Raw genomic sequence first — 26,121 nt, forward strand, 5'->3', positions numbered from 1 at the left:
TAAACTGTCATCCCAGTGATTCACAGGCAGGGCGATTCATCAATGTGGGTGCCATCCCTCGGATTTAGTTGGTGGATGTTAAAAATCTCATGGCGTCATTCTGGAAGAGTAGACGAGCTATCGCCGGCACCATGACCAAATTTCTGCCCTAACCAGCACTCTGTGCTGCATATGAACAAAGAAGAAGTCCTGAAGACACGTTTCTGGAATAATGGCATCATGAGCAAGACAAATATAAACTTCAAAATGGAAAGTTTTTGGTGAGGCCTTCATACTGCTAAACTATAAATTGCTTGTGATTCATAGATAATGCGGAAAAAATATCACTGCCCACTGATCACAAAACGAAATTTCTGTGGCAAAACGAAATCGGGCAAATTGGAGAGGAGAGAGATAGACATTCACAGGGCCAAGAAATGCTTAGTACTGATAGTCCCTATTGGTAATTTATCACTCATAGTCGCCAATATCATTAATACAACTCACCAGGAAATAAAGACGCAAACAAAAAGACTTTAAACAAACAAACAAAAAAATCCCACCCCCCCCCCCCTTCCCCTTCCCATGCCTCCTCCCCCCCAAGCCCTCTCCCTCCCACACATGTCCCTGCTCTCAAATGTTGTGTTTGTGTGCTTCCCCTTCTCTCCCCATCTTGTCTTCCGCTCCCTCATTTTATATATTTTGTTTGTCTGGTTGATTTGTTTGCGAAGTAAATGTTAGCTCTTTCACGAGCCTCGATTCAGTATACAAAAAAAATAAAAATAAAAAATACCTATTTTGGGGGGAAACGCTACCACCCCCACCCCGTGTATCTCCTCAGACCGCAATTTTTCCAATGTCTTGAACAAACATTGGTACATCACGGATGATGAAGGTTGCCAAGAAGTTTCATCGAAATTGTGTGTAGGTTCTGAGAAAAAAAGCAAATACCTATTTTGGGGGGCAAGCCCCTGCCATAGAGCACCTTAGACCCTGATTTTATTAAATGCCAGGACAAACTTTGGTACAACACAGGTACTTAAGGGTGTGGTCAAGTTTCATCGGAATTGCGTGTGTAGTTTCGAAGAAGCAAACACCTATTTTGGGGGGGCAACCCCCTGTCGATCCCCTTAGATCCCGATTTTTTTACTGCCATGAACAAACTTTAGTCACAACATAACAAATATGATTTTTGCCAAATTTGGTCGCAATCCCATCGGCGGTTTCAGAGAAGAAGTTTCAAGTTATTACGGACTGACGGACGACGCGCCATCGCATAAGCTCCCCTGAACTTCGTTCCAGGTGAGCTAAAAATCATTACATATTTCATGTGTCCCCCAATGTTTATCGTAAATACAGTTTCATTTTGAAATGTTTATAAATGTGCCTGTAATTGCGTTTTTTGGTATTTGACCCAGCCCCAGAGGTGGGGCCAAAATGACACTGCTCTATGCACCTTCTTGCCATGTGGTAATCATCACGACCAAGTTTCGTGAATTTCAGCCCAACTGTTTAGGAGGAGATAGCGTGACGGACAGACAGACAGATGGAGCCGATTACAATATCCGCCCGTTTTTTTCCCCAAAAAGCATGGGGATAACAAGCGTCAGGCAATGAACAGTTTTAATTTCACCAATTAATGTCTCTGTGTGTCTGTCTTTTTCACAATGTCCGTACTCTGCGGACAGAGTGCCGGTGCTGCCAAGTTGAAATTTGCCAGCTTGACAGCTCTTCATCGTAAAATACCATGGGATATTTACCATCCATCAACTAATGCTAGCGCCCACCTTAACATCCGAGCGATGGCACTTCGTTGATACAATGCCCAGCCTGCAAAGCATCAATCCGATGGGCCGCCAATCAAACCCAGACTAAACGGCGCTACCTCTCAACACCATCTTGTCAGACAAAATCGGAACCCGAGCACATAAAAGATATTCCAAATGAAAATTAACAAATGGATGTTGCATGCAAAAAACGAATATCACCAAATTTACCAGTCATTTGAAACTGCCCCAAAAGATGACATCATAGTGCAACTATTTAACTGAATAAATACATGGAATAAAAACTGAATGCAGTAAATTGAATAAATAAATAATGAAATGTTAAATGACATTAAAAAAAAAATTTAGATAAATAAATAGATATTTTTTTGAGGAGCGAGGAGGAGGAGGGGAGGAATCAGTAACTTGCAAGAAGCAGGTTGGGTTGGGAGGTGGGGTTTAGGTTGGAGTTTATGAGGGTAGAAATGATCGCAGGTAGAGGTGGAGTGGTGGTGTACCACCAACTCGAAGGCCTACAGGGAAGTGTGGGATTGACCTGCCTCGAGAGAGCGGTTCTATACTATAAATGGGGAGAGTGGAGGTGAAAATTATTTTTGCTAAATCGAAACATGACCTGTTTGGAGCAAAGACAAAAAAGTGGCAATCCACCTGTGGTAAACTTTACAATGACCTGTCCACATGAACTCATAGCTGAGCTGCACCCTTTTACTTACCTCTTCTAATTGGCCAAAGGCATTTTTGGAATTTTTCCCAATGGCCAGAAGCATAAAGTGTCATGTTGAAATGGACCATATCTGATTGTGGTTTTACATTATGTACAGCAAATGTAACATAGCCTACTTCACCTTGCACGATGCAACACACGTGTTTCATACAATAATTTTCACAAAAGTTGCACAATGTCTGCTGCCCACAAATATACTTGCATATGGGCATTTGTCGTCCCAAACTACTTTCCCTTCTCTTCTCTCATACTTTCCATTACCCTTACCCTTGCAAGCACCCCCCTCTTATTTACATTTTTATGCCTCCGCCGACGAAGGCATTATGTTTTCAGGTTGTCCGTGCGGTTGTCCGTCCGTCTGTGATAGGTTTTCATTACCGCGATAACTGAGAACGGCTAAAGGGATCTTGGTCAAACTTGGCACGGGTATTTATAATGAGGTAAAGATGAAGTGATTAGATTTTGGGGTCACGAGGTCAAAGGGCAAAGGTCAGAGGTCACGAACTTCTGCGCATGCGCAAGATTGGAGATCTCGTCTCTTCAAAGCTGTCCATGCGCGCTCGCTTTCGAAGTTAAGTAACTTTTCACAATTGTGTTTTTGTCAAAACTGTATCTTTCTCTCGATGTATGTACCTATTGGGGTGTCTTTAATAGTATTCTTGGTGTTGGTTTTTCATACCTGTGTACAGAATCGTCGGTCTTTCGTATCGCGTATTCTGAGGCCTAAGTGTAGTACTAGGCTACCGTGTCCGACCTTGGCTTGAGGCTTTGTTTTTGTCTCAGCGGTTCTCCGATCGCGCTGCAATTACTTTCTGGTCTCTGATTTTCCCGGTCTTTTCACCCCATACTTCCTTGTTTTAAAATCTCCTCAAAAAAACAAAAAAAAACAAAAAATATTTCCTTCTGTTCTTATTCGTTTATTCGTTCTTATTTGTTCGTTCGTTCTTCGACCACGTTGTTTGTGATCACGTTGTTAAAAAATGTCTAATCTGTCCCCTGAAGACCTGTATTCTGTCATATTCTATAACACCTTTTTCTTCTTCTTCTATAAAAGGATGCTTTCGACTTGCTCACCAAATCTATTCATTCCAAAAAAAAATTCCATCTCTTATAGTGCATCTTTCATTCATTCCCTAAACTCTCCAGCACTCCATCCTCCCTCCAGCGTCCTCAAACGTATTTTTGACTCGAATGTCTCAAGAAACTCATTTTGCAATAAATGTTCGTTTCCCATTAATCGTACACTTTTCAAAATCCAATCTCACCCCTCCACTCCAAATCTTCCCCATTACCCCTTCCCTCCAAAACTTCCCCATCACCCGTTCACTCCAAATCTTCCCCATCACCCCTCCCCTTCAAAACTTCCCCATCACCCCTCCCCTCCAAATCTACGCCTTTGCCCCTCCCCTCCATATCTTCCCCATCAACCATCTCTTTCAAATTTTCCCCCCTGCCCCTCCCCTCCAAATCTTCCCCATCACCCATCCCTTTCAAATCTTCCCCCTTGCCCCTCCCCTCCAAATCTTCCCCATCACCCCTTCCCTCCAAAACTTCCCCATCACCCCTCCCCTCCGAGACTCTCCCTCGCTCCTCCCCTGCTAGACTCCCCTCTCACCCCTCCTCCTCAAAGCGTCCTCCCCGCTTCTTCCCCCTTCCAACTTTCACCTTCATCTCCCTCAACCTTCTGCCTCGCTCTTCCCCCTCGTCAAATAACACCTCACTGTGCCTCTCCCAATCACCATCAAACATTTTGTCCGCCCCATTCTTCCCTTTCTCCAAGCTATTCTGTAATCTCTGACACACCTTCAACAGCTCTCCCTACCTCTTCCTCCTCTTCCACATCTTACCCTACCGCTCCCCCCCCCCTGTTCTGTATCCGATGCTCCCCCTTCCTCTTCCTTAACAGTATGGACCTCAAACATCCGGGGCCTTCACTCAAACTTGTCTGATCTCACCATACCGGTTGCTTCTGACAAACCAGACGTGATCTGCTTAACAGAAACTTTCCTCCTTCATGATGTCTCTGATTCCTTGGTATCTCTCCCAGGTTACTCCCTCCTCTGGTATGATAGACCTGAGCCTCGTCCTGGAGGTGGGGTTGCTATCTTTATAAAAAAACTCTCTTCCTCACTCGCCCTGCACTGCCCTCTCTCCACCTCACCCCCAGGAATACCTTTGGCTACGGCTTCCCCTTCGCTCCCACCTTTTGTTCATATGTGTGTTGTACCGTCCACCAAACAGTGATGACTCCATCTACATCTCGCTGTCTGAGAATATGGACCAACTTCTATCTACCCATCCCAACTCTCTCTTCCTCATATGTGGTGATTTCAACTGTCACCATGCCAGTTGGCTGGGTGTGGGTACCTCTCTCACCAGCCATGGCTCTTCAGCAAAGGACTTCTGTGACTCACTGGGACTGACACAATCTGTCAATTTCCCGACCCGGATTTCAGTCAACGGAGCATCTTCTCTTCTGGACTTGGGTATGACGAACTTCCCTGAAAATGTCTGCTGCTCTTCTTCTGCTCCAATCAGCTCTTCTGATCATGTGCTTGTTAAAGTGGACATCTCTCTGACCATTCTCAGAGAGCCTCCTCAGCGTCGACGAGTCTGGCATTTCACTCAGGCCAACTGGCACGGTCTTCAAGCAGCCATCAATCATCTGGACTGGTCTCCCATCTCTACTGCCTCTGACATCAACTTATCCTGGGAATTCTTCCATAGTAAATTGCTCTCTCCCATGCACAGATTTATCCCATCTTGTCTTCAGTTGTCATACCCTTCCTCCCGTCCATGGTACACGGAATCTTGTGGTGAGGCTATTGCCCAGAAACAACTTGCTTTCGTCTCCTGGAAAGCAAATCCAACGGAAGGAAATCTCATTTCCTTTCACAAAGCCCGAAACAAGTGTGTGTCCACTGTCCACCCTCAGGAGAGCCAGGAAACAATATCTCTCCGTTCTCAGGACCGAACTCTCTTATCTGTCTCCCTCTTCCAAATCCTGGTGGCGTCTGGTAAAATCTGTTTCTGGTGTTTGTTCCCCCTCCATCCCCTCCCTCACCTCAAATGGCCACACGGCTGACTCCGCACGTGAAAAAGCTGAATGCCTCAACTCTGTGTTTGCCTCTAAATCTTGTGTCCCAAACCCATCCCTCTCTGTACCCACCGTACCCAGCTGCTCCTGGACTCTGTGTCCTTTTTCTCCTGACAAGGTGGAAAAGTTTCTGTCAACCCTCGACTCGGATTCTGCAACTGGACCTGACGGCATCAGCCCACGGGTCCTAAAATCCTGTTCTTCCGCTCTTTCACTCCCTCTCTCTGTTCTCTTCACCCTCTCTTTTGCTCAAGGTCATCTTCCATCTGCTTGGAAATCTGCCAACATCACCGCTTTGCACAAAAAAGGTGCAAAAACAGATCCCAGCAACTACAGACCAATCAGCCTTCTCCCAATTATCAGCAAAGTCATGGAATCCATCATTGCTTCAGATATGAAATCTTTCCTCTTCTCCAATGGCTTGATCTCTGATCATCAATTTGGTTTCAGACCTGGGCACTCTACTCTGGACATGCTGCTTCTGCTTTCTCAACAATGGATGGAGGTCCTCAATGCCAAACAGGAAATTAGAGCAGTCTCCCTTGACATATCACGTGCCTTCGATACGGTCTGGCACCCCGCTCTGCCCACCAAACTCTCCTCTTTTGGTATCCATGGAAATCTCCACGCATGGCTGGCGGACTTCCTCTCTAGTCGTAGTCAACGTGTGGCCCTGAATGGGTTTCTCTCATTTCCTCTTCCTGTTCAGGCTGGAGTTCCACAAGGCAGTGTTCTGGGCCCTGTGCTTTTTCTGGTCTTCATCAATGATCTCTCTGACTCTCTTGAAAATCCTCTGTATCTCTTTGCTGATGACTCTACTCTCTGTCACTCCATTCTTCATCCCTCAGATCGGCAGTCTGCAGCCTCCTCACTCTCTGCAGACCTGGACAAAATCACAGACTGGGCAAACAAGTGGAACATGTCTTTCAATCCTGACAAATCTCACACTCTTACGATGTCTCTCCGAAAAGACCGACTGGACAACCCTCCCATCCACTTTCTGAATAATCCTCTCCAAGAAGTTCTGTCACTCAAGCTTTTGGGTCTCACTATCTGCCATGATCTTTCCTGGGAAAACCACATTTCAAATCTGGCCTCCAAAGCCAGTCGCCGACTGGGCATCCTCCGTCGTGCGAAGTCCTTCCTTGGCACACCTGAGCTCCTCACCACATACAAGGCTTTCATCCGCAGCTCAATGGAATACTGCTCTCCCCTCTGGGCTGGTGCTCCTGCCTCACACCTAGCTCGTCTTCACGCTGTTGAAACCAAAGCATTCAGAATCATTGGAATCTCCCACGATGAAGCTAACTCCAAGGGCCTCTCACTCACTCACCGCAGGCAGGTTGGTGGTCTTTCCGTCTTCTACCGACTCCTCTCTGGCCTTGCCCCCCCAGCTCTCTCTGGGCTCTGTCCCGCAAATATTCCTACAGGTCGCACAAGATCTGCCTGCAACCCTCTTATGGTCAAACTGCCAAAATCAAGACTCTCTGCTCACCTTCACTCCTTCATTCCTCTTTTCTCCCGCCTCTGGAACAAACTCCCTCACTCTCTTCAATCCCACTCCACCCTCCAGGTCTTTAAAACAGCTGTTCACCACCATCTCTTATCTTCCCCCATCCAAAACCTTGATCTTTTCTACCCCCGCTAATTTCACCCCAATTCCACTTTTTTGAAATACCAACTTCTGTCCTGGAAGTCCTTGGTGTCCTTGTGTTTTATACTTCTCCATCCCCCCCCCCCCTTCCCACACCTCCTCCCCCCAAGCCCTCTCCCTTCCACACATCTCCCTGCTCTCAAATGTTGTGTTTGTGTGCTTCCCCTTCTCTCCCCGTCTTGTCTTCCGCTCCCTCTTTTTATATAGTTTGTTTGTCTGGTTGATTTGTTTGTGAAGTAAATGTTAGCTCTTTCACGAGCCTCGATTCAGTATACAAAAAAATAATAATAATAAATAAATAAATACAGTTACCGCGATAACTTGTGAACCAGTGATGAGATTCGAACCTAATTTGGTACACTTGTGTAGAATGATGTAAGATGAACTGATTAGATTTTGGGGTCAAGAGGTCAAAGGTCAAAGTCTGTAATAGGTCTATATCTTGAGAATGGCTGAAGTGATCCAATTAAAATTTGGTATGGGTATGTATAATTATGTAAAGATTAAATGATTAGAATTTGCGGGTCCCGAGGTCAAAGACCAAAGGTCAGAGTTCATGTCAGGTAAAATGTGAGAACTTGTGAACAGCTGAAGGGATTTAAATTAAAACTAGTTACAGGTATGTATAATGATGTAAACACGAACCGATTACATTTTAGGGTCAATAGGTCAAAGGTCAGAGGTCATGTCAGGTTAAAATGTGCTAACTTGGGCACAGCTGAATGGATTTAAATCAAACTTGATACAAGTATTATAATAATATAATAATGTGGGCGGCAGCATATCAGTCGATGTTGTGACGTCGAAAAGTGCCGTTCTAGTCTTAATTAAGACCCTACCCTATCTCCTTTCGAGAAATGAAAGGTGCAGTGAAAAAACGACTTGTCATTTGAACAACACAGGTTCCTGCACAGATGTCACCCTCATCAGGTTATACATTACTGATCTATTGAGTGTCTTCATGACCTTTGCCGCCATCGTGGACGGAGTTTATGTTTTCACCCCTGTCTGTCTGTCTGTCTGTCTGTGAGCAGGATATCTCATAAAGTTATGGACGGATTCAGAAGAAATTTGGTGAACAGGTTGGGGTGTGACAAGGACTAATTAATTGGTCTTCGGTGAAGATTCAGACATTGATACGAGGATTTTTAAAGTGATTATTCACCATTGAGAGATAGGACTAAAAAACGATACATAACATGATATCTCAAAGTTGTGGACAAATTCAGGTGAAACTTTGCGGATGAGTTGAGTAGGTGACAAGAACAAGCCGATTCAATTTTGGTTCAGGTCCGAATTTAGATCCGGCCTATCGGTGGGATAGAAATCGTAAAGTGTTCAGCCTGAAGGAGGTACGCTCTCGGCAGAGTGCCATTCTAGTTATCCAATGTTTCGTTTTGTCATTTCCTGGTAATCAGAACTTGTGGACTCCCACTATAACAAAAGGACAATAAGATTGGGGGATAAGCAATCAAAAGCATTGTTATAATTGTCAGTTTGACAATTCTACCTTCCTGTTGTGACTACCACTTTGATGTCATCAGTTATACAAGTCCTGTTTAAAGTTGGGTAAATAAAGGTTTGTCCAACAAACAAAGGCTTATAAATCAATGCCTTTGTCGATCAACAAGAAGTGTATTTTCAGTGAACACAAGCAAAATATCCAGCTAAAAAACGTTTTCTTTTTCATTTCAGTCTTCGAAATGAGTCAAAGGGAAACATTTTACATGGATTTTTATTGCGACATGCGGCCTGGCCATAATGAGTCGACTAGTGTGCTTTTCGACTGCGCATTGTCCTCCGTTTACAAAATTTGCATAAGCAATGACAAAAGAGTCAATCAACGTAAGCCGTACATTAGTGCAGAGCTTGTCTATCAAGTAGAGCAGGTGGGGCCATTATTCTTGAGCAGAGAGTGGCAGATACAAAGAGTGAGTGAGGAGGCTTTCAGTACCTCCACATGAGAGTCTGATGCACAGACTGGCGCAGGTGGAAGACGTGGTTAGATACTGCAAGGTTGTGTTCAAGACGAAAGGGTTCGAGTACAATTCCATCCCTCACTGGGAACGTCAACCGTAGTTCGTCTGCTGGGTTTCCTGCCAAAGCACAGCATTCCACGGCTCAGTGAAGCCATCGACCTTGGTGCTTCGTCTCTAGGTTCAAGATAAAACTGTGAGAAAAGCTAACCATGATTTTACCCACAGGAAAATACCTGTACAAGCATGCAGCCAAAGAAAGACCATATGTGTGAACAATGAAGATGGAAGATCATAGACAGGTAAGATTCCAAAAATAGAAAAGCCTCATGGAAAACATTGCTTATCATTCAGAGACGCACACAAGCTGAATAAAGGACAGCACTAAAACATACCAGAAGGTGGCGCTAAGCCTGCAAGACTCGGTTTGATATCTGGTGGGTAAGGTGGCTTCACATCCTGACCAGGTGACAGGTATGAAGGTACATGGGTGCCCGGCGTAACGGGTGGCGTTGGGTTCCCAGGCACGGGTGAGTGAGGGTACCCAGGCATCGAACGTGCCTGGAAAGGGGAATGCAGCAGCAAGAGAGGCTACAAAAGAAAACAAATATTCTTGAGCTCAGATACACAAAAGGAAATAAAAGCATTCTTCTTCTTCCTCTTTCATTTACAGCACAAGGCTGCAGGGTAGCATCATTGGCTGAGGGTAGGGCTGTGCTGCCGATGCAACACCCTCTGTAGGTAAGGGCAGGAATTTGGAATATATTCAGGTTGGCAGCAATTGCTCGCCTACTCTTCGCCAAGGACACCGTGGGATCGTTAACGTCCACCAACTAATGCTGGCAGACGGGGGTCCATCCGAGGGACGGCACACACATTCATGGCCTCACTCTGCCTGCGAGACACCAGGGTGACAGTTTGTAGCTGGGCCGAGATTCAAACCCAGGCTAGATGGCTCAGAGGCAAGTGTGCATGCAATAAAGGTGTTAACAAGATGAGATTCCGTACCTATCAATCAACACGATCTGTTATGCAAGAAACTTTTATATCGCAATTCCTCAATGGTCCTCATCTTACAACCAAGGAAGTGTGAAGATGAAAATATTTTTGCTTCCTCATCCGATGACATCAGTAAGCATATTTCTACATCAATATCCGTAAGTCAATGTATGATAGATGCGATGTAGAATGCCAACATAATGATGCTACTTACAGCAGTAAATGGCTGCTGGCCATAACCATAAGCTGCTGGCGGAAATCCAGCACCCTGATTTGGGTACGGCTCTGCATTTTTGTAGTAATGGCCAATCGCCGGCCCTTGGTACTGAGAAAGAGCCTGGGCAGGATATTGGCCGGGTGGTTGCTGGGTTGGGAGACGCTGGGCCGTGTAACCAGGAGAAGGAAGCGCACGCTGTGGGGCGGACCCAGGGAAATGGTGCTGCGCCTGATTGGAAAACTGTACACCTGGTGGATATTGAGGCCCATAGCCCTGATGGCGAGAGAGTAGAATACGTAGCGTGAAGACAAGAGGTAGCAAGTTGGAATACTCAAGGAACAACGTAATGAAGCAAGTTTGGTGAGATGCAGGTAAGTGAGGGTGCAGAAGAAAGAATGTATTTAATAAATGGAAGGTTAACAAGAGCATGTTACCAAGGTGCAGCTGACAATTTGAGCATTCACCCTTCGTCAGGGGATCTTAACATACTCTTATCAACTCTAAGTTGATGAAATCAATTGTCTACCTCGTTTGATAACGCAGACAGATAGTGCATGGAACTGATCACGAATGTGACCCACAACCACAAAACGAATGAAAGGTCACAATGGCAATACTGTATTGGCAAAAATGTCACTTGTGGTAAGGAAATGGCCATTTTCTTACTTTGACAGCTTTTGATCGTTAAACATTCTTTGTGCAAGTTTTGTTGCTGTAAAATTTCAAAATCACTTCTTTTTAGTGCGATTTAAGGTGAGGTGGAAGGGAGGATGGGGGTGAGAAGGTGAGGGGTTGGAGGTGTTTTCTAATGAGAATAAACTTGCAATGATTTCCCAGCCACAGCTGTCTAAGTGGATCAAGCTGTAAACAATGCGTTATCGAACAGACGTAAGGAAAACGTATGTGACACCGCCCACACATTGAATGACGTCACAAGGTGCAACCTGAAAGTAATTTGCACCGATGATGAATGACGCGGGTTGATTTCCGATGACGATGTTGAACCCGAGTCATCCTACAGTGAAAATAGCAGCGGTGGGAGAGACACTGGGGCAAAATTCGTGATCTCCCTCTCGTTAACGAGGAAAATGCCGATACCACCGATACTAACCAAATTGGAATGGTCAAAGCTGGTGAAATAAGGAAGGTGGTGATGGAGACTTTTGCATAGTTTTGTCTTTTTTGATGTTGGTGAAGATTCAAATCCGGATCCAGATACTAGAATTGCAAGTGATTCTTCACCATTGAGTTATGGGATCAAAAACTATACGTAGCATGATATCTCAAAAGGTTGTGGACGGATTCGGACGAAACGTGGTGAATGAGTTGGGTAGGTGAGAAAAACACGCCGATTAGATTTTTCTCAACGTCCGGATGCAGATCCAGCCGACGAGTGGGATACAATACGTGAACTGTCCGGCCTGGCGGAGATATGCGCTCCACCAGGTACCATTTTAGTTTCACCTGCAGCGATTCAAAATGAGTAATATTGATTTAAAATGTCCGTCTTGAGAAGAAATTGCAAACAACCTGCTGAAAATACACCCACTTGTCATTGTGTTGTGACAATATTAACCTAATTATCATAAATGACAAAACTTTTCCGAGGAAATTCTGCAGAAACTTTGGGTAAGTTAAATACCATCTACAAGTGTACAAAACTCTGAGATATCTACATAACAAAGCAGAATGCACTTGAGGGAAGTTCTGACTCATGAGGTTGTTTCTCCTCTCAGAAGTGATGGTTGCTTTGTGATTTGATATGTACTATAACAAACATTTTAGAAGTGAATTCCTCGACACACACATGTTTTCAATATGTAGTGAGAGCAAATTTCTACAATTCCGTTGATTCTCTTTTTACCTCTGCCATCGAAGATGGATGAACGTTATGTTTTCACCCCTGTTTGTCTGTCTGTGAGCAGGATATTTCAAAAAGTTCGACGGATTCATACGCAACTTGGTGGACCATTTGGGGTTCCGTGCCCCCTTTCCTCTTTCAAAAGTGGAGGTATTCCGTTCCCCCTTTCAAAAGTGGAGGGATTCCGTGCCCCCTTTCCTCTTTCAAAAGTGGAGGGATTCCGTTCCCCCTTCCCCCTTTCCTCTTTCAAAAGTGGAGGTATTCCGTTCCCCCTTCCCCCTTTCCTCTTTCAAAAGTGGAGGGATTCCGTTCCCCCTTCCCCCTTTCAAAAGTGGAGGTATTCCGTTCCCCCTTCCCCCTTTCAAAAGTGGAGGTATTCCGTTCCCCCTTCCCCCTTTCGTCTTTCAAAAGTGGAGGGATTCCGTTCCCCCTTCCCCCTTTCCTCTTTCAAAAGTGGAGGTATTCCGTTCCCCCTTCCCCCTTTCCTCTTTCAAAAGTGGAGGTATTCCGTTCCCCCTTCCCCCTTTCCTCTTTCAAAAGTGGAGGTATTCCGTTCCCCCTAACCCCTTTCCTCTTTCAAAAGTGGAGGGATTCCGTTCCCCCTTCCCCCTTTCCTCTTTCAAAAGTGGAGGGATTCCGTGCCCCCCTTCCTCTTTCAAAAGTGGAGGGATTCCGTTCCCCCTTCCCCCTTTCCTCTTTCAAAAGTGGAGGGATTCCGTGCCCCCCTTCCTCTTTCAAAAGTGGAGGGATTCTGTGCCCCCTTTCCTCTTTCAAAAGATCTAATCAAATCTAATCTAATCAAAGACCAATTGATTCGATTTTGGTGAAGATGCAGATCCGGCGTATCAGTGGGATACAAAACCTAAACTGTTCAGCCTGACGGAGTTATGCGCTCTACCAAATGCCGTTCTAGTTACCACTTGCAGTTTTAGTTTCGAATGCAGTATTATAATTTGCTGTCTTGGGTATTCGTCCTTGATTTTACTATGAATAGCCTCTGACTTCAATTACTTGGCCAGTTTCCCTCAAATTTTCCAAATGTGTTCAGGGTACAAATGGGCGCAAAATACGTTTGGGCTCCTAGTCCCCCACCCCTCCTCTCCACCCCAATGATGGGGAGAAGATGCCGAGGTTAGGGTGTATAATACTATTTGTCTTTTTTTTTTTTTTGTATACTGAATCGAGGCTCGTGAAAGAGCTGACATTTACTTCACAAACAAATCAACCAGACAAACAAAATATATAAAAAGAGGGAGCGGAAGACAAGAGAAGGGGAAGCACACAAACACTTGAGAGCACACAACATTTAAGAGCAGGGAGATGTGTGGGAGGAAGAGGGCTTGGGGGGAGGAGGCGTGGGAAGGGGGGGGGGGCATCTGTTCAGACCTGCTTTGTTCAGACCTGCTCAGTCTTGCTTTGTTGGTAACTTTTTCAAAACCATCACTTCTTTGCTCTACAGTAGTCTCATTCAATCTGGATTCGGACTTTGACTTTCTATCAGTGCTCTCCTTGCTTCTGCTTCTTGTTATCTGTTTCTGGTCCTTGGCCACAGTTCTGTTCATCTGAATGGAGATCACCTGACCTGTGAGAGTTGCCTCTCCCTCGAGTTATTTGAGTCGGCTCACTCTTTCGATATGCTTCTATTTTGTGAGCGCGTATTGTGATAAACACGTCTGTGTGTTTGTCTGTTTGGCGACAGAATAACTTGCCAATATGCACAGCTAGAATTGCTAAATTGGCACAAAACTGCATATTGTGATTATTTGTGATAACGCCTATGGTCACGGCATGAGTATATTCCTGTCCTAAATTTCCTTTTATATTTTTCCTTGTGAGCTCAAAGTTTAACTTCTCTGAGACATTCACAATATGAAGCTCCGTGCCAAATTTGCCAATTTTGTAGTCTTTGGTACGACACACTCATTGTGCAGTTATTCTGCCGACAAACAAACAACACACAGATGCGATCATCGCAATACTCATGCTATAAGCCTACAGCTGTGGCATGAGTAATGACATTGCCAAGATGAGTGTGCATAATATGAGCAAAAACAACAACCTACTCGTATATTTAACACAACATTTCAGTTTGACATTTCTGACTCCCAACATATTGTCCCACAACTCCATTTGGTATCATTTTAAAGCTTATTCCTTCTGAAAATTTAGGAAATCTGGATATCTCAAGAATGTTTATTTTTTGTTACTTCCGACTAATTTTGTGGTGACGAGTCACATTTGTCATTTTCCTACCTCTCCTGGGTAAGGCCTTTTCATACTAGGAGGATGAATTTGACCAGAAACCCTCTGGCTAGCAGCAGTGTATACTCCACCAGGCTGACCCCCCAACCTCTGGGGCGGATAAAGGCCTCCTAATCCAGGAGGCCGTGGAAGGCCCTGTGGGCCACGTGGACCTGACTGTCCAATAAATTGGCCAGAATAAGGTTGGTTTGGCCCCACCTGAAAGGATGAGCACACCTAGGAAACAAGGGCAGGAAGAATATATGTAGTCTATTCAGAAATCAAATCATACTCAGAGCGGCAATGAAATTCGAAAAATAAACGCATTTGACTAACATAGAGAAATTGTGAAAAATAACTAACAAATGTAGGACAATGTGACAGGAAAAAAAAACCAAACATCCTTTCTGACCAATTGCTTAAACGATCAATAAAAGTGTAACTTATAACTTAAATCTCTTGCAAAATTTCTGGGTAAATGGTTCCAAATAAATACTGCTGCTTCACATCAAACGTACCGGTCCATACTGGCCCATCTCTTGGTTCTGCTTCTCCTGTAGTGCAGCCACTGTTGCTGTCGCTGTGGCGGTTGCAGTAGCAGCTGCTGCAGCAACAGCAGCGGCAGCAGCGGCAGCAGCAGGTTGTGGGAAAGTAGCTCGAGGCTGGGAGCTGTGAAAAAAGCCAAAGTGTGTAAAGGAAGAAAATAAATCATAAAAAATACGTTGCAAAGTTTGAAAGACTGTTCACCAGTTTTTGTTTTTTTTTACTTGTGATTCCCACCTGCCAGGATAACCACCAGAAGCGGTTGGATAGTTTCCTCGTGCATACATCCCCTGCTGCATGTACACCTTCCCTGGATTCCCTGCAGCACCTGCAAATTGCTGCTGTTGGCTCTGAAACTGAGATGGTGCCATGCTAGGGCTAGAACCTGGCATTCCTGGAGTTAAAGGGTTGCTTGGCATAGGGTTTCCGAGCACCTGCAATATAAAGTGAATAGCTCTTTGTCGAGAAACCAATAGGCGCCACACTTGATATATCAAAATTCTCAAAAGATGCGTGGACTGCATCGAATGACAATTTAATACTCCACCAACCATACAGAAAAAGATATTCTAGTATTATGACACTGAAGTGTTTAATTATGTTCCAAGATAGCAGATCCAACCACATCTTACATTACTAGAAATCACAAGGCAGCCATACATACACGCGTGTGTTTGTGTGAGTGTGTGTGTGTGTGTGTGTGTGTGTGTGTGTGTATGCATGTATGTATATATATATATATATATATATATATATATATATATATATATATATATATACAGTGGAACCTTGACTTACGAGTGCACCAACTTACGAGTTTTCCGAGATACGAGCCGTCGCTCGGGCGGTTTATTGCTTTGAGATGCGAGCCGAGATCTGAGTTACGAGCTTACGCCAGCCGCCACCAGGTGGGTTCCGGTCACGTGGTTATCTTGCCGTGCAAGCATATCTGCCGTATATCGCTGCTGTTTTGTTTTTGCATGTTGGTTATTTTGGAGCTTACGCCAGCCGCCACCAGGTGGGTTCCGGTCACGTGGTTATCTTGCCGTGCAAGCATATCTGCCGTATATCGCTGCTGTTTTGTTTTTGCATGTTGGTTATTTTGGAGCTTACGCCAGCCGCCACCAGGTGGGTTCCGGTCACGTGGTTATCTTGCCGTGCAAGCATATCTGCCGTATATCGCTGCTGTTTTGTTTTTGCATGTTGGTTATTTTGGAGCTTACGCCAGCCGCCACCAGGTGGGTTCCGGTCACGTGGTTATCTTGCCGTGCAAGCATATCTGCCGTATATCGCTGCTGTTTTGTTTTTGCATGTTGGTTATTTTGGAGCTTACGCCAGCCGCCACCAGGTGGGTTCCGGTCACGTGGTTATCTTGCCGTGCAAGCATATCTGCCGTATATCGCTGCTGTTTTGTTTTTGCATGTTGGTTATTTTGGAGCTTACGCCAGCCGCCACCAGGTGGGTTCCGGTCACGTGGTTATCTTGCCGTGCAAGCATATCTGCCGTATATCGCTGCTGTTTTGTTTTTGCATGTTGGTTATTTTGGAGCTTACGCCAGCCGCCACCAGGTGGGTTCCGGTCACGTGGTTATCTTGCCGTGCAAGCATATCTGCCGTATATCGCTGCTGTTTTGTTTTCGCATGTTGGTTATTTTGGAAAATTTCTTAGTTTTAACCATGGGTCCTAAGTAATTGAGTGCCAAGGGCAGTACTGAGAAGAAGAAGAGGATGATGTGCTTGGATATAAAACACGCAATCGTTGAAAAACATGAGCGAGGTGTGCGTGTTGTCGACTTGGTGAGGCGGATGTGAAGGCAGCTGAAGATTTTATTATAACTTTTGCCGAACTGATAGAAGCCGAACGATACATCCCCCAGCAAATCTTCAACTGTGACGAGACAGGGCTCTTCTGGAAAAAGATGCCGAGGAGGACGTATATAACGGCAGAGGAGAAGAGCATGCCAGGCCACAACTTGTTCAGAGTGCCGGCGATAGCTCGCCTTCTCTTTGTGGAAGACACGGTGAGATTCTTAACATCCAACAACTAATGGGACGCAAACGGGGTGCCCAGTTTAGCGGTACACACATTGATGAATCACCCTGCCTGTGAAACACCGACATGACAGGTTATAGCTGGGTCGGGATTCAAACCCAGGCTGGACAGTTTAGAGTCAAGTGTGCGTACCTCCAGTCCAGGCCATCCTGCCAACTTGTATGCTGCATACAGGTGAAATATAAAGCGCGAGATATTTTTATATATACTGCATATTTAAAAAAAAATTGGTGTGGTTTTTGGCGGGCTGGAACGGATTAATAGCATTTCAATGCATTTTAATGGGGAAATTTGATTTGAGAAACGAGCAAATTGAGTTACGAGCTCGGTCACAGAACGAATTAAACTCGTAAGTAAGGTTCCACTGTGTGTGTATGTATGTATGTGTGTGTATATATATATATATATATATATATATATATATATATATATATATATATATATATATATATATATATATATATATATATATATATATACACACAGTCAGGTGAAAAAGTAAGTACACCCCATGTAAAGTTTTGACTTTTTCAACATATTTGATCTTCATTTCAACAATATTGATAGATAAAGGTGATATAATATAACAAATATCATGAAACATTTACATTTTGTTGTCCATTGTATAATTTAAATAAACATAAATGCAAATTTCGCATGTGGAAAAAGTAAGTACACCCCGACATTTATCACTACTTCAAATAACTAAAATTAGAATCAGGTGCACCAGCTCAGGTGAAAATGATTAGAATATCATTAGAGAGGATCTTGGAGGAACCTGTCTTATTTAAACCTCAGACATTTAGTTTGGTTTGCTCTTTGTTGTTGAAGTGTGCGGCGTCACCATGCCTAGATCAAAAGAGCTCTCTGAGGCCTTCAGAAAGAAGGTTATAGATGCCTACGAGTCTGGGAAGGGATTTAAAAAGATCTCCAAACAATTTGAAATCAATCATTCGACTGTCCGGAAGATCATCTACAAGTGGAGAAGATTCTAAACAACTGCCAACTTGTTCAGGCCAGGCCGCCCCAGCAAGTTCAGCCCGAGAGCAGACCACAAGATGCTGAAAGAAGTCTCCAAGAACCCCAGAACGTCATCACGGGCCCTCCAGGTAGCTCTTGCCACTGTTGATGTCAAAGTGCACGAGTCTACCATCAGAAAGAGGCTGCACAAATTTGATCTACCTGGTAGGTGTGCCAGGAGGAAACCTTTGCTGTCCAGAAAGAACATCAGGGCAAGACTAAAGTTTGCCAATGAACACATAGGCAAAGTCCAGCACTTCTGGAACAATGTGCTCTGGACAGATGAGTCAAAGGTAGAGCTATTTGGCCACAGTACCAGAAGACATGTTTGGCAAAAACCAAAGACAGCATTTGACCACAACAACCTGATACCAACTGTAAAGCATGGTGGTGGAAATATTATGGTTTGGGGCAGCTTTGCTGCATCAGGGCCTGGGCAGCTCACCATCATAGAATCCACTATGAATTCTTCATTGTACCAGATGGTGCTTGAGGATAATGTGAGGCCATCCGTCGGAAAGTTGAAGCTCAACGGAAGGTGGACCTTCCAACATGACAATGACCATAAACATACCAGTAAATCCACCAAGGAATGGCTGAAAAGAAAGAAATGGAGGGTTCTGGAATGGCCAAGTCAAAGCCCGGATCTAAATCCCATCGAGATGTTGTGGGGGGATTTGAAACGAGCTGTGCATGGAAGAAACCCCTCAAACATCGCACAGCTGAAAGAATTCTGCATGGAGGAGTGGGTAAAAATTTCTCCCAGTCGATGTCAGAGACTGGTAGACAGTTATAAGAAACGCCTACTTGAGGTTGTTTCTGCCAAAGGGGGCAATTCCACCTCTTAGAGCCCAGGGTGTACTTACTTTTTCCACATGCGAAATTTGCATTTATGTTTATTTAAATTATACAACGGACTACAACATGGAAATGTTTCATGATACTTGTTATGTTATATCACCTTTATCTATCAATATTGTTGAAATGAAGATCAAATAGCTGTATGTCGAAATATGTTGAAAAAGTCAAAACTTTACATGGGGTGTACTTACTTTTTCACGTGACTGTATATATATATATGTATATGATAAAATATAAAGCTCTTTATAATCACTGACTGACTGATGTTAATGTTCAGCACCCTCCAGGTTTAGAAAGCTGAAATTTGGCATGCTGCTACGACCAAAATTGAAGCCAGTACATGAGGGAAAAAATCACATAACTGTCGGAAAGCATCCGTAAATGAAAAGTAACGTAAATAACCATAAATGCATCCGTAAAAAAAACCTCAATCAATATCTAGCATTTGAAAATTAAAAATTTCTACAACTGTAAACTGTGCAAATGAGCATGACAATCATATCAGTAAATGAAAAAAATGAAAAAACATCCGTAAATGAAAATTTACATTAAAAAAACCATCAACGCACATGTAAAAAAAACCAAAAAAACAACCTCAATCAATATCTAGCATTTGAAAATTAAAAATTTCTACAACTGTAAACTGTGCAAATGAGCATGACAATCATATCAGTAAATGAAAAAAATGAAAAAACATCCGTAAATGAAAATTTACATTAAAAAAACCATCAACGCACATGTAAAAAAAACCAAAAAAACAACCTCAATCAATATCTAGCATTTGAAAATTAAAAATTTCTACAACTGTAAACTGTGCAAATGAGCATGACAATCATATCAGTAAATGAAAAAAATGAAAAAACATCCGTAAATGAAAATTTACATTAAAAAACCATCAACGCACATGTAAAAAAAACCAAAAAAACAACCTCAATCAATATCTAGCATTTGAAAGTTGTAATTCCTACAACTGTAAACTGTGAAATAAAAATCTCAATGAAAATTTACGTAAAAAACCGTAAACGCATCCCTAAAATAAATAAATAACTAATAAAAAGGGCAATTGATATCTAGCAGGAGGTCAGTCAGTGATGCTTACCTATAATCATAATGCTTCTATTTATTGTGTACCTACGTACGTACGAAGCACGGTCCATTATTGCTTTCACGATGTGTAAGCATACCCCACTAGTGTGTACATATATAAAGGCTCTCAACCACAACACAAGGATGATAAACCATCTTCAATTTTACTATGTTGAGGCTAAAGTGCAGTAGTTTATGCAATGTGGTGGTTACTTTGATTGTTTTACGTTGCTCAAAATGGCTTTACCACTCTTGTAACGTTACCTGACTCTGCGTAGTGTTTGTTACACCCCACACTGTAGTGACAACAGATAAGGAGCCGGGCTGTGTTCCACTCTGTGGCCAGGGAAGTGCTTCGTTGTACGTGAAAGGAGTATCCCTTGGGTAGGTAGGGACAAGACAGAGAGGGGTGCAGTGCAGGTGAAGTAGAGTCATTCACAAAGCAGTTGTTATTAACACTTTATACCATTAAATTTACACCATGTCTGCATAGCATTACCAGAGGTGCAAATAATGATTGGGAGAGACACATGATTGAAAAAAACCCAAAAACATTTTGCAGGTCAAACAACTTTCAGACAAAATCAAAATCAAAATCTTTCAGACAAAAAAATGCATCACTAAATTGTGAATGGCTCAGGTATTTGAGATGAATGTGAGAAAAGAAAAAAAAATTAGGAAGAAAACTATTAGGAGAGGATTCTGGGTAAAAAGAAGCAAGAATTAGGTCAAAAGGATGTACCCGTGAGGCCCTGGTGGCAGGCCAGGTTTCATGGCATTCATACTCGGACCGAGGGGTAACTTGCCCGGTGTTTCGCCCGGCCTGCTCTTCTGGTGACGTAGCAGGAGCAGGCGGCCAAGTTCTTCACACCACGATGACAACAATGCTGGGAGAAGCAACATGCACATGAGGGGTTTCAGTGAAACATAAATAAGAGGTACCTGCACAGAAAGCACACAATATAATAATTTGGGGATGTTGGTGAGTGTGCATCCCCTTGTATACTGTGACCTGAGCAAATAATGAGCTGTTTGTTCAGCAAGTCAGCAAGGAGAAAGCCAGTGACCAAATGCACAGCTCTATTGGGCATTTACCTCATTGGAACAACTATCCTTGAGTGTCCTCGATGATCCCCACACGCAGGGCCCTATAGCAGTGTGAGGAAAGCCACATGGCTGTCTACGACCAAGCAACAATGGTGAGCCCTCTTTAATGGAGGGTTCACCTATGAACTCAGACTCTCACGAGAGATGTAAGAGGGACTCAGACTCCTCATAGGCTGAAGCCTAAACCTGAGGCCACAGTAAGCAGCCAGGTTGTGTGCAAAAAAAGGAAGAAGCATAATAAAGCCAGCATCTCCTCTAATGATGAAGATATTTAACCTCACAATCAGCAGAGCTCCACATCAGAGCAAAGAAAATACAAAAGCTGCAATAGTGCTGTCTACCTCAACAGCAACAGGAGCTATACTCAAGACTAACAAAAGAAACAGAAAACTGGGGAGATCATCATTGACTGTCATGCATATTCTGCGCAATATGCCTGAAAAGCTCATGGAAAAGGAGAAACATTGAGTATCAACTTTAAAAAAATCTATTAATATCTTCAACAGTAACACTGAAGAACAATCTCAGTTACATCTCAAATCTATCATTATATATTGTTATATATTTAATATATAGTAACATATCGTAATATATATATATATATAAACAATAATAAAATGCAGTGTCCGTCCGTCTGTCTCCTCCATAACTCCAAAACCATGAAACCTAGCAGCCCCAAACTTTGTATGCATACACCTGGACCTCCAACAGATTGCAAGGATGAAAACTTGGCATTTGGGTGGGTTATAACACCCTTTTTGAAGATTAACGAGGTGCTCATAAAAAACCTGATGTGGTGGCTTACCAATATGGCGGCCCGCCATCTTGGTCAGCCCACTGCACCTCGCTGAGTTCTTAAGCCGCCATTTTGTTTCGGCCTACTCAAATGTGCCGTGCCTTGGAAACACGATCAATTATTATTATTACATACTTGAAGCATATCATCAAAATCTGGATTCAAATATGAGGGTTGGATGCTGTAGATTAAATAATGTCCAAATCTGGAGTGAAATCTGACAAAATTTACCATATCTTGCGATTTTATAACTAAGTGTATATATGCATTTATTTAAGCAAGGCTGGGAATCTTGTTCTGGTGTTAGTTTTTTATTTATTTAACTTTGTCAGGTAAAACGCAACTCGCTGTACGAGATTGGTGCCTGTGATAGATATACGGTGGTATATACTCATATATAAAGTTGGCGTGTGAGAAAACGATCCTGTAAACTGTGTTGATCGCCAAAATGGACATGTGGATGGATGGTTGGTTGAGGTAATGGTTGATGAAATGGATGGTTGCCGACATGGCGTTGTTGGCGAGGTTAAGATTTTTTATTATTATTATTTAACATTGTCAGGTAAAACGCATCTTGATTTTCGAGATCGGTGCCGGTGATAGATATACGCACCTCGCTATACCGTATACGGGATCGGTGCCGGTTTGTGTGTTACTATGTGTGTGTGTGTGTGTGTGTGTGTGTGTGTGTGTGTGTGTGTGTGTGTGTGTGTTACTGTACTTTAAGGCAAAATGACGTCGTGTGCTGCCGACGGGAGCACAAATCGTGACAAACGAGGACAAACAAAGGCAGGAATGACTTTCCATCGGTAAGGCTTCAAACACTGTTACTGTGTGTTACTATGTTTGTGTGTGTTACTGTGTGTGTATGTGTGTTACTATGTATGTATGTGTGTGTTACTGTGTGTGTGTGTGCGTGTGCTTGTTACTGAAACTGAATGAAACTGTCAGCTGAAGGAGCAAAAGAATGTCATTGTCTTCCACGAATTGTTTATTAAGTTGCAGAAGCATAGCCTGGTACTTCGTATATAAATATATATAGTTTTATATATATATTTATATATATAAATATATAAATATATATAGTTTTCAGCCCAATCTTGCAATGAAGAATCACTTAAAAATAAAAAAACTTTTCATATGTAGAACCAGATCCGGATCTTCACCAAAATCAAATACATTTGTCCTTGTTACACACCCAACCTGTCCACACCTTTTTGGGATAGCCTGCTCACAGACAAACAGATAGACAGATGGGCAAACAGGGGTGAAAACATGACCTCAGTCCACCTTAGGTAGCAGAGGTAACAACCACAAAAATGAAGGATCAACTAAGCCTTCAAGAAAACTGTTTAAAAAAAAAAAACAAAAAAAAAAACAACAAAAAAACCCAAAAAAAACAGGGGCAAATAAACTGTCAACAACATGGTTAAACTACAAAAAGGCATTCAACGGCAACTCGCATGAGTTCCTGCCTCATAGGGATTTGTGGAACTTTAAATTTGACTCAAGCAATTGATTTTGTGGAGGAGAACTGTGATACGCACTATATTACTCAGAAGGAAGAATTTGAATCCTCGGTGTTAAAACAACTGGAATGTTCCAATGAGATAGTCTTTCCCCTCTGCTGTTCTCCCTGGCTTTGGACTCCTGCAGCAAATTGATCACAATGACAAAGGACATAAATATCATCCAACTTCCAACAAAATAAAATGCCAAGGTAATGACCAAACTCACACAACTGCTTTACATGGCTGATCCAAAACTATTTGCCCCAAAAGATGACAAATGTAACAAAACAATTTGCTCAATTTGGTGAAACAATGCTCCGATTATATCGGAATGGAATTCTGACTATGTGTGATGGAAAATGTGCCCGATGCATGTTTTCAGCAGGAAAGGCAATGGCAAGAAATGAAAAAAAAATCCAATGGACTTTAGAAAAGCATCACAATTGCGTCTAAACTAAAAGTTATACAAATATTTCAGAGTTTGCAAGCTTGAGAATCTTTGCCACAAATGATCTGCCTTAGGTTGTATCTGCACCTAACATGGCCAATCCTGAAGAAATACCTCCACCCAACAAACGACGCCAAACCTGTAAATCCGATAGCAGTGCCAGTGTTCCAATATTGTTGCAGCTCATACAACTACAAGGATAAATCAACAGGTGTGACAACAAAGCAAGAAAAGTACTTGCTGTTCACAAAATGTTCCACAAAAATCAGCCCCTCCCTAGACGTTTGCTGTTGAAAAAGAGGCAGCCTTCTTCTTCTCTCCTCCTCCTCTTCACTTTATAAGCAGGTGAGATACAATGGTACCAAGCTTCTGCCAGGCCTTGACCACAATACTCCTCCACCCTCCTCTATCCTTGGCCAACTCTCTCCACCCTCCAACCACCCACACCTTACAGATATCCCGACTCGCACAATCCTCCCATCTCAACCAGAGTCTACCACTTTTCGTCCGACCTTGCTCCTTCAACCGATCCGCTCTCTTTCCCATTCTCTCTTCCCCCATCTGCACCAAGTGTCCAGCCCATCTAAGCCAGTATTTCACTAATCTCCCCATCAAGCTCATCTGCACAACAATCTCCTCCTCAGTTCATCCGTCCTCCTTCTATCCACCCTCTTCACTCCCACAATCCTCCTGACCCAGAACCTTCCATTTCAATTTCCTTGAAATCTTTCTGTTTGTCATTATTCCCAACACTCTCCTCCACACATTCACACCCATCTGAATCCTTCTCCGCACCTCTGCCTCAAACTTTTTCCTTGTCTGATCTTCTTCCCCTCTAACATGAAGAGCCTGAAGAGAGGAATCCCAAAAATACACCCCTGACTCACTTTGCTACAAAAGAAATAACTGGAAGTGCAATTAGAAAATGTAACACCACAAAGAAAATGGACGAGAATGCAGTCCGAGCAACTAGAAGAGAAAATAAATCGAAAAAAATTAATAAATCAGTTTAGTGACATTCCTGAAAAGAGCCATCACAGTAAAAATGCTGTGATGTTAAACACCTAAAATGGTCTGCGTTCAGGCTTAAAAACACCCCAAATCATTCCTCAAAGCACAAGTTGGGGTACACTCCACATGCATACATAATAAACGTAAGCGTTATATATTTGATCAATTGGAATGTGGTTGCATTCTGTAAGCAGCTAAATAACTACAAGCAAATCCAGAATTAGTGATTAGAATGAGCTCTTCATTTAAAAGTTTACAGCTACAGTATTTCTTAATGTAAATACGGCAAAGGTTATAACATAAGAGGTGGAATGTCCAAGTGAAATGTCCGAGCAGCCAGTCCAAGTGAAAACTCCATTGTCTTAGGTCACGTGACCTGCCTTGAGCAGAGCAAGGCTGCACTGGCCGCCTCTTATTCGCGAATACTTTGGTTTACGGACATTCTCCGACTATTTTGCGATTTTTCCTGGGATACTGGCTTTGAGTTGTATCGGAATGCGAAATTTCACTTTTCTACACCACCTGGAAAGCACGATACATTTATACATCAGTGAGTCGGTGGTTGGAAAGAGCTTTATATATTAGATAACACGTATATCTACCATCCTGATGATGTAACACCTTTGTTGAGATTACTGAGGTATATTGATCCCTAATATGACGGCAAAATTAATTACCAAGATTAAAACAAAATCCAGATCATGGCTTTGAGTTGGTGAAGCATGGATTGAGGAAACAGTAGAGGCTGAACATGCTCAGCCAGATGACCGCTTGCAAGGCCATGATTCAATCCCTAAATCATAAGTAATAAGCATGTAGTGGCGGGCGATCCCTGTACGCATTCAAACTCGACAAACGTGTTGCATGACCCGCTGGTGCATCTTAACTCTCATGCGGAGTGTTTTCACGACCAGCAACGTACATGAGTTGTATTCACCTTTCTAAACGAGAGAAGATGACTTGATCAAATCGTTAAGAAAGTAAGTGGGATCAGGTGGCCTGCAGTTCCTTTCAAAAGGCTGTTGGTGGTGTAAACAGGCCGTCGTTGGGATCCACTACATCAAGCTGGCAATCTCATACACATCATGAATGCCGTCTTTCATTTTAGAAAATATAAAATAAACGAATAAACAAATAAACAAATCTTCAGA

General features: G+C 43.0%; 1 protein-coding gene across 10 annotated transcripts in view; it reads right to left on the bottom strand.

Moving 5' to 3' along the window:
• ZMIZ1 (zinc finger MIZ-type containing 1) overlaps nt 1–26,121 on the bottom strand; it is a 338,869-nt gene that overhangs the window by 38,601 nt on the left and 274,147 nt on the right. For 9 of the 10 annotated variants that reach the window (XM_078783821.1, XM_078783818.1, XM_078783816.1 and 6 more), the window contains 8 exons: nt 20,840–20,984; nt 20,362–20,476; nt 15,316–15,512; nt 15,054–15,204; nt 14,548–14,772; nt 10,431–10,706; nt 9,613–9,778; nt 9,196–9,337 (listed from right to left, as the gene is read on the bottom strand). In XM_078783821.1, the coding sequence (XP_078639947.1) occupies nt 9,196–9,337; nt 9,613–9,778; nt 10,431–10,706; nt 14,548–14,772; nt 15,054–15,204; nt 15,316–15,512; nt 20,362–20,476; nt 20,840–20,984 (1,417 nt within the window). Of the gene's footprint in view, nt 1–9,195; nt 9,338–9,612; nt 9,779–10,430; nt 10,707–14,547; nt 14,773–15,053; nt 15,205–15,315; nt 15,513–20,361; nt 20,477–20,839; nt 20,985–23,547; nt 23,629–26,121 lie in introns of those variants that run through there. The other variant, XM_078783824.1, reaches the window with a different exon arrangement.

Source organism: Myxine glutinosa, chromosome 8 (genome assembly GCF_964187855.1).
Source record: "Myxine glutinosa chromosome 8, kmMyxGlut1.1, whole genome shotgun sequence".
NCBI classification, from domain to species: Eukaryota; Metazoa; Chordata; class Myxini; order Myxiniformes; family Myxinidae; genus Myxine; species Myxine glutinosa.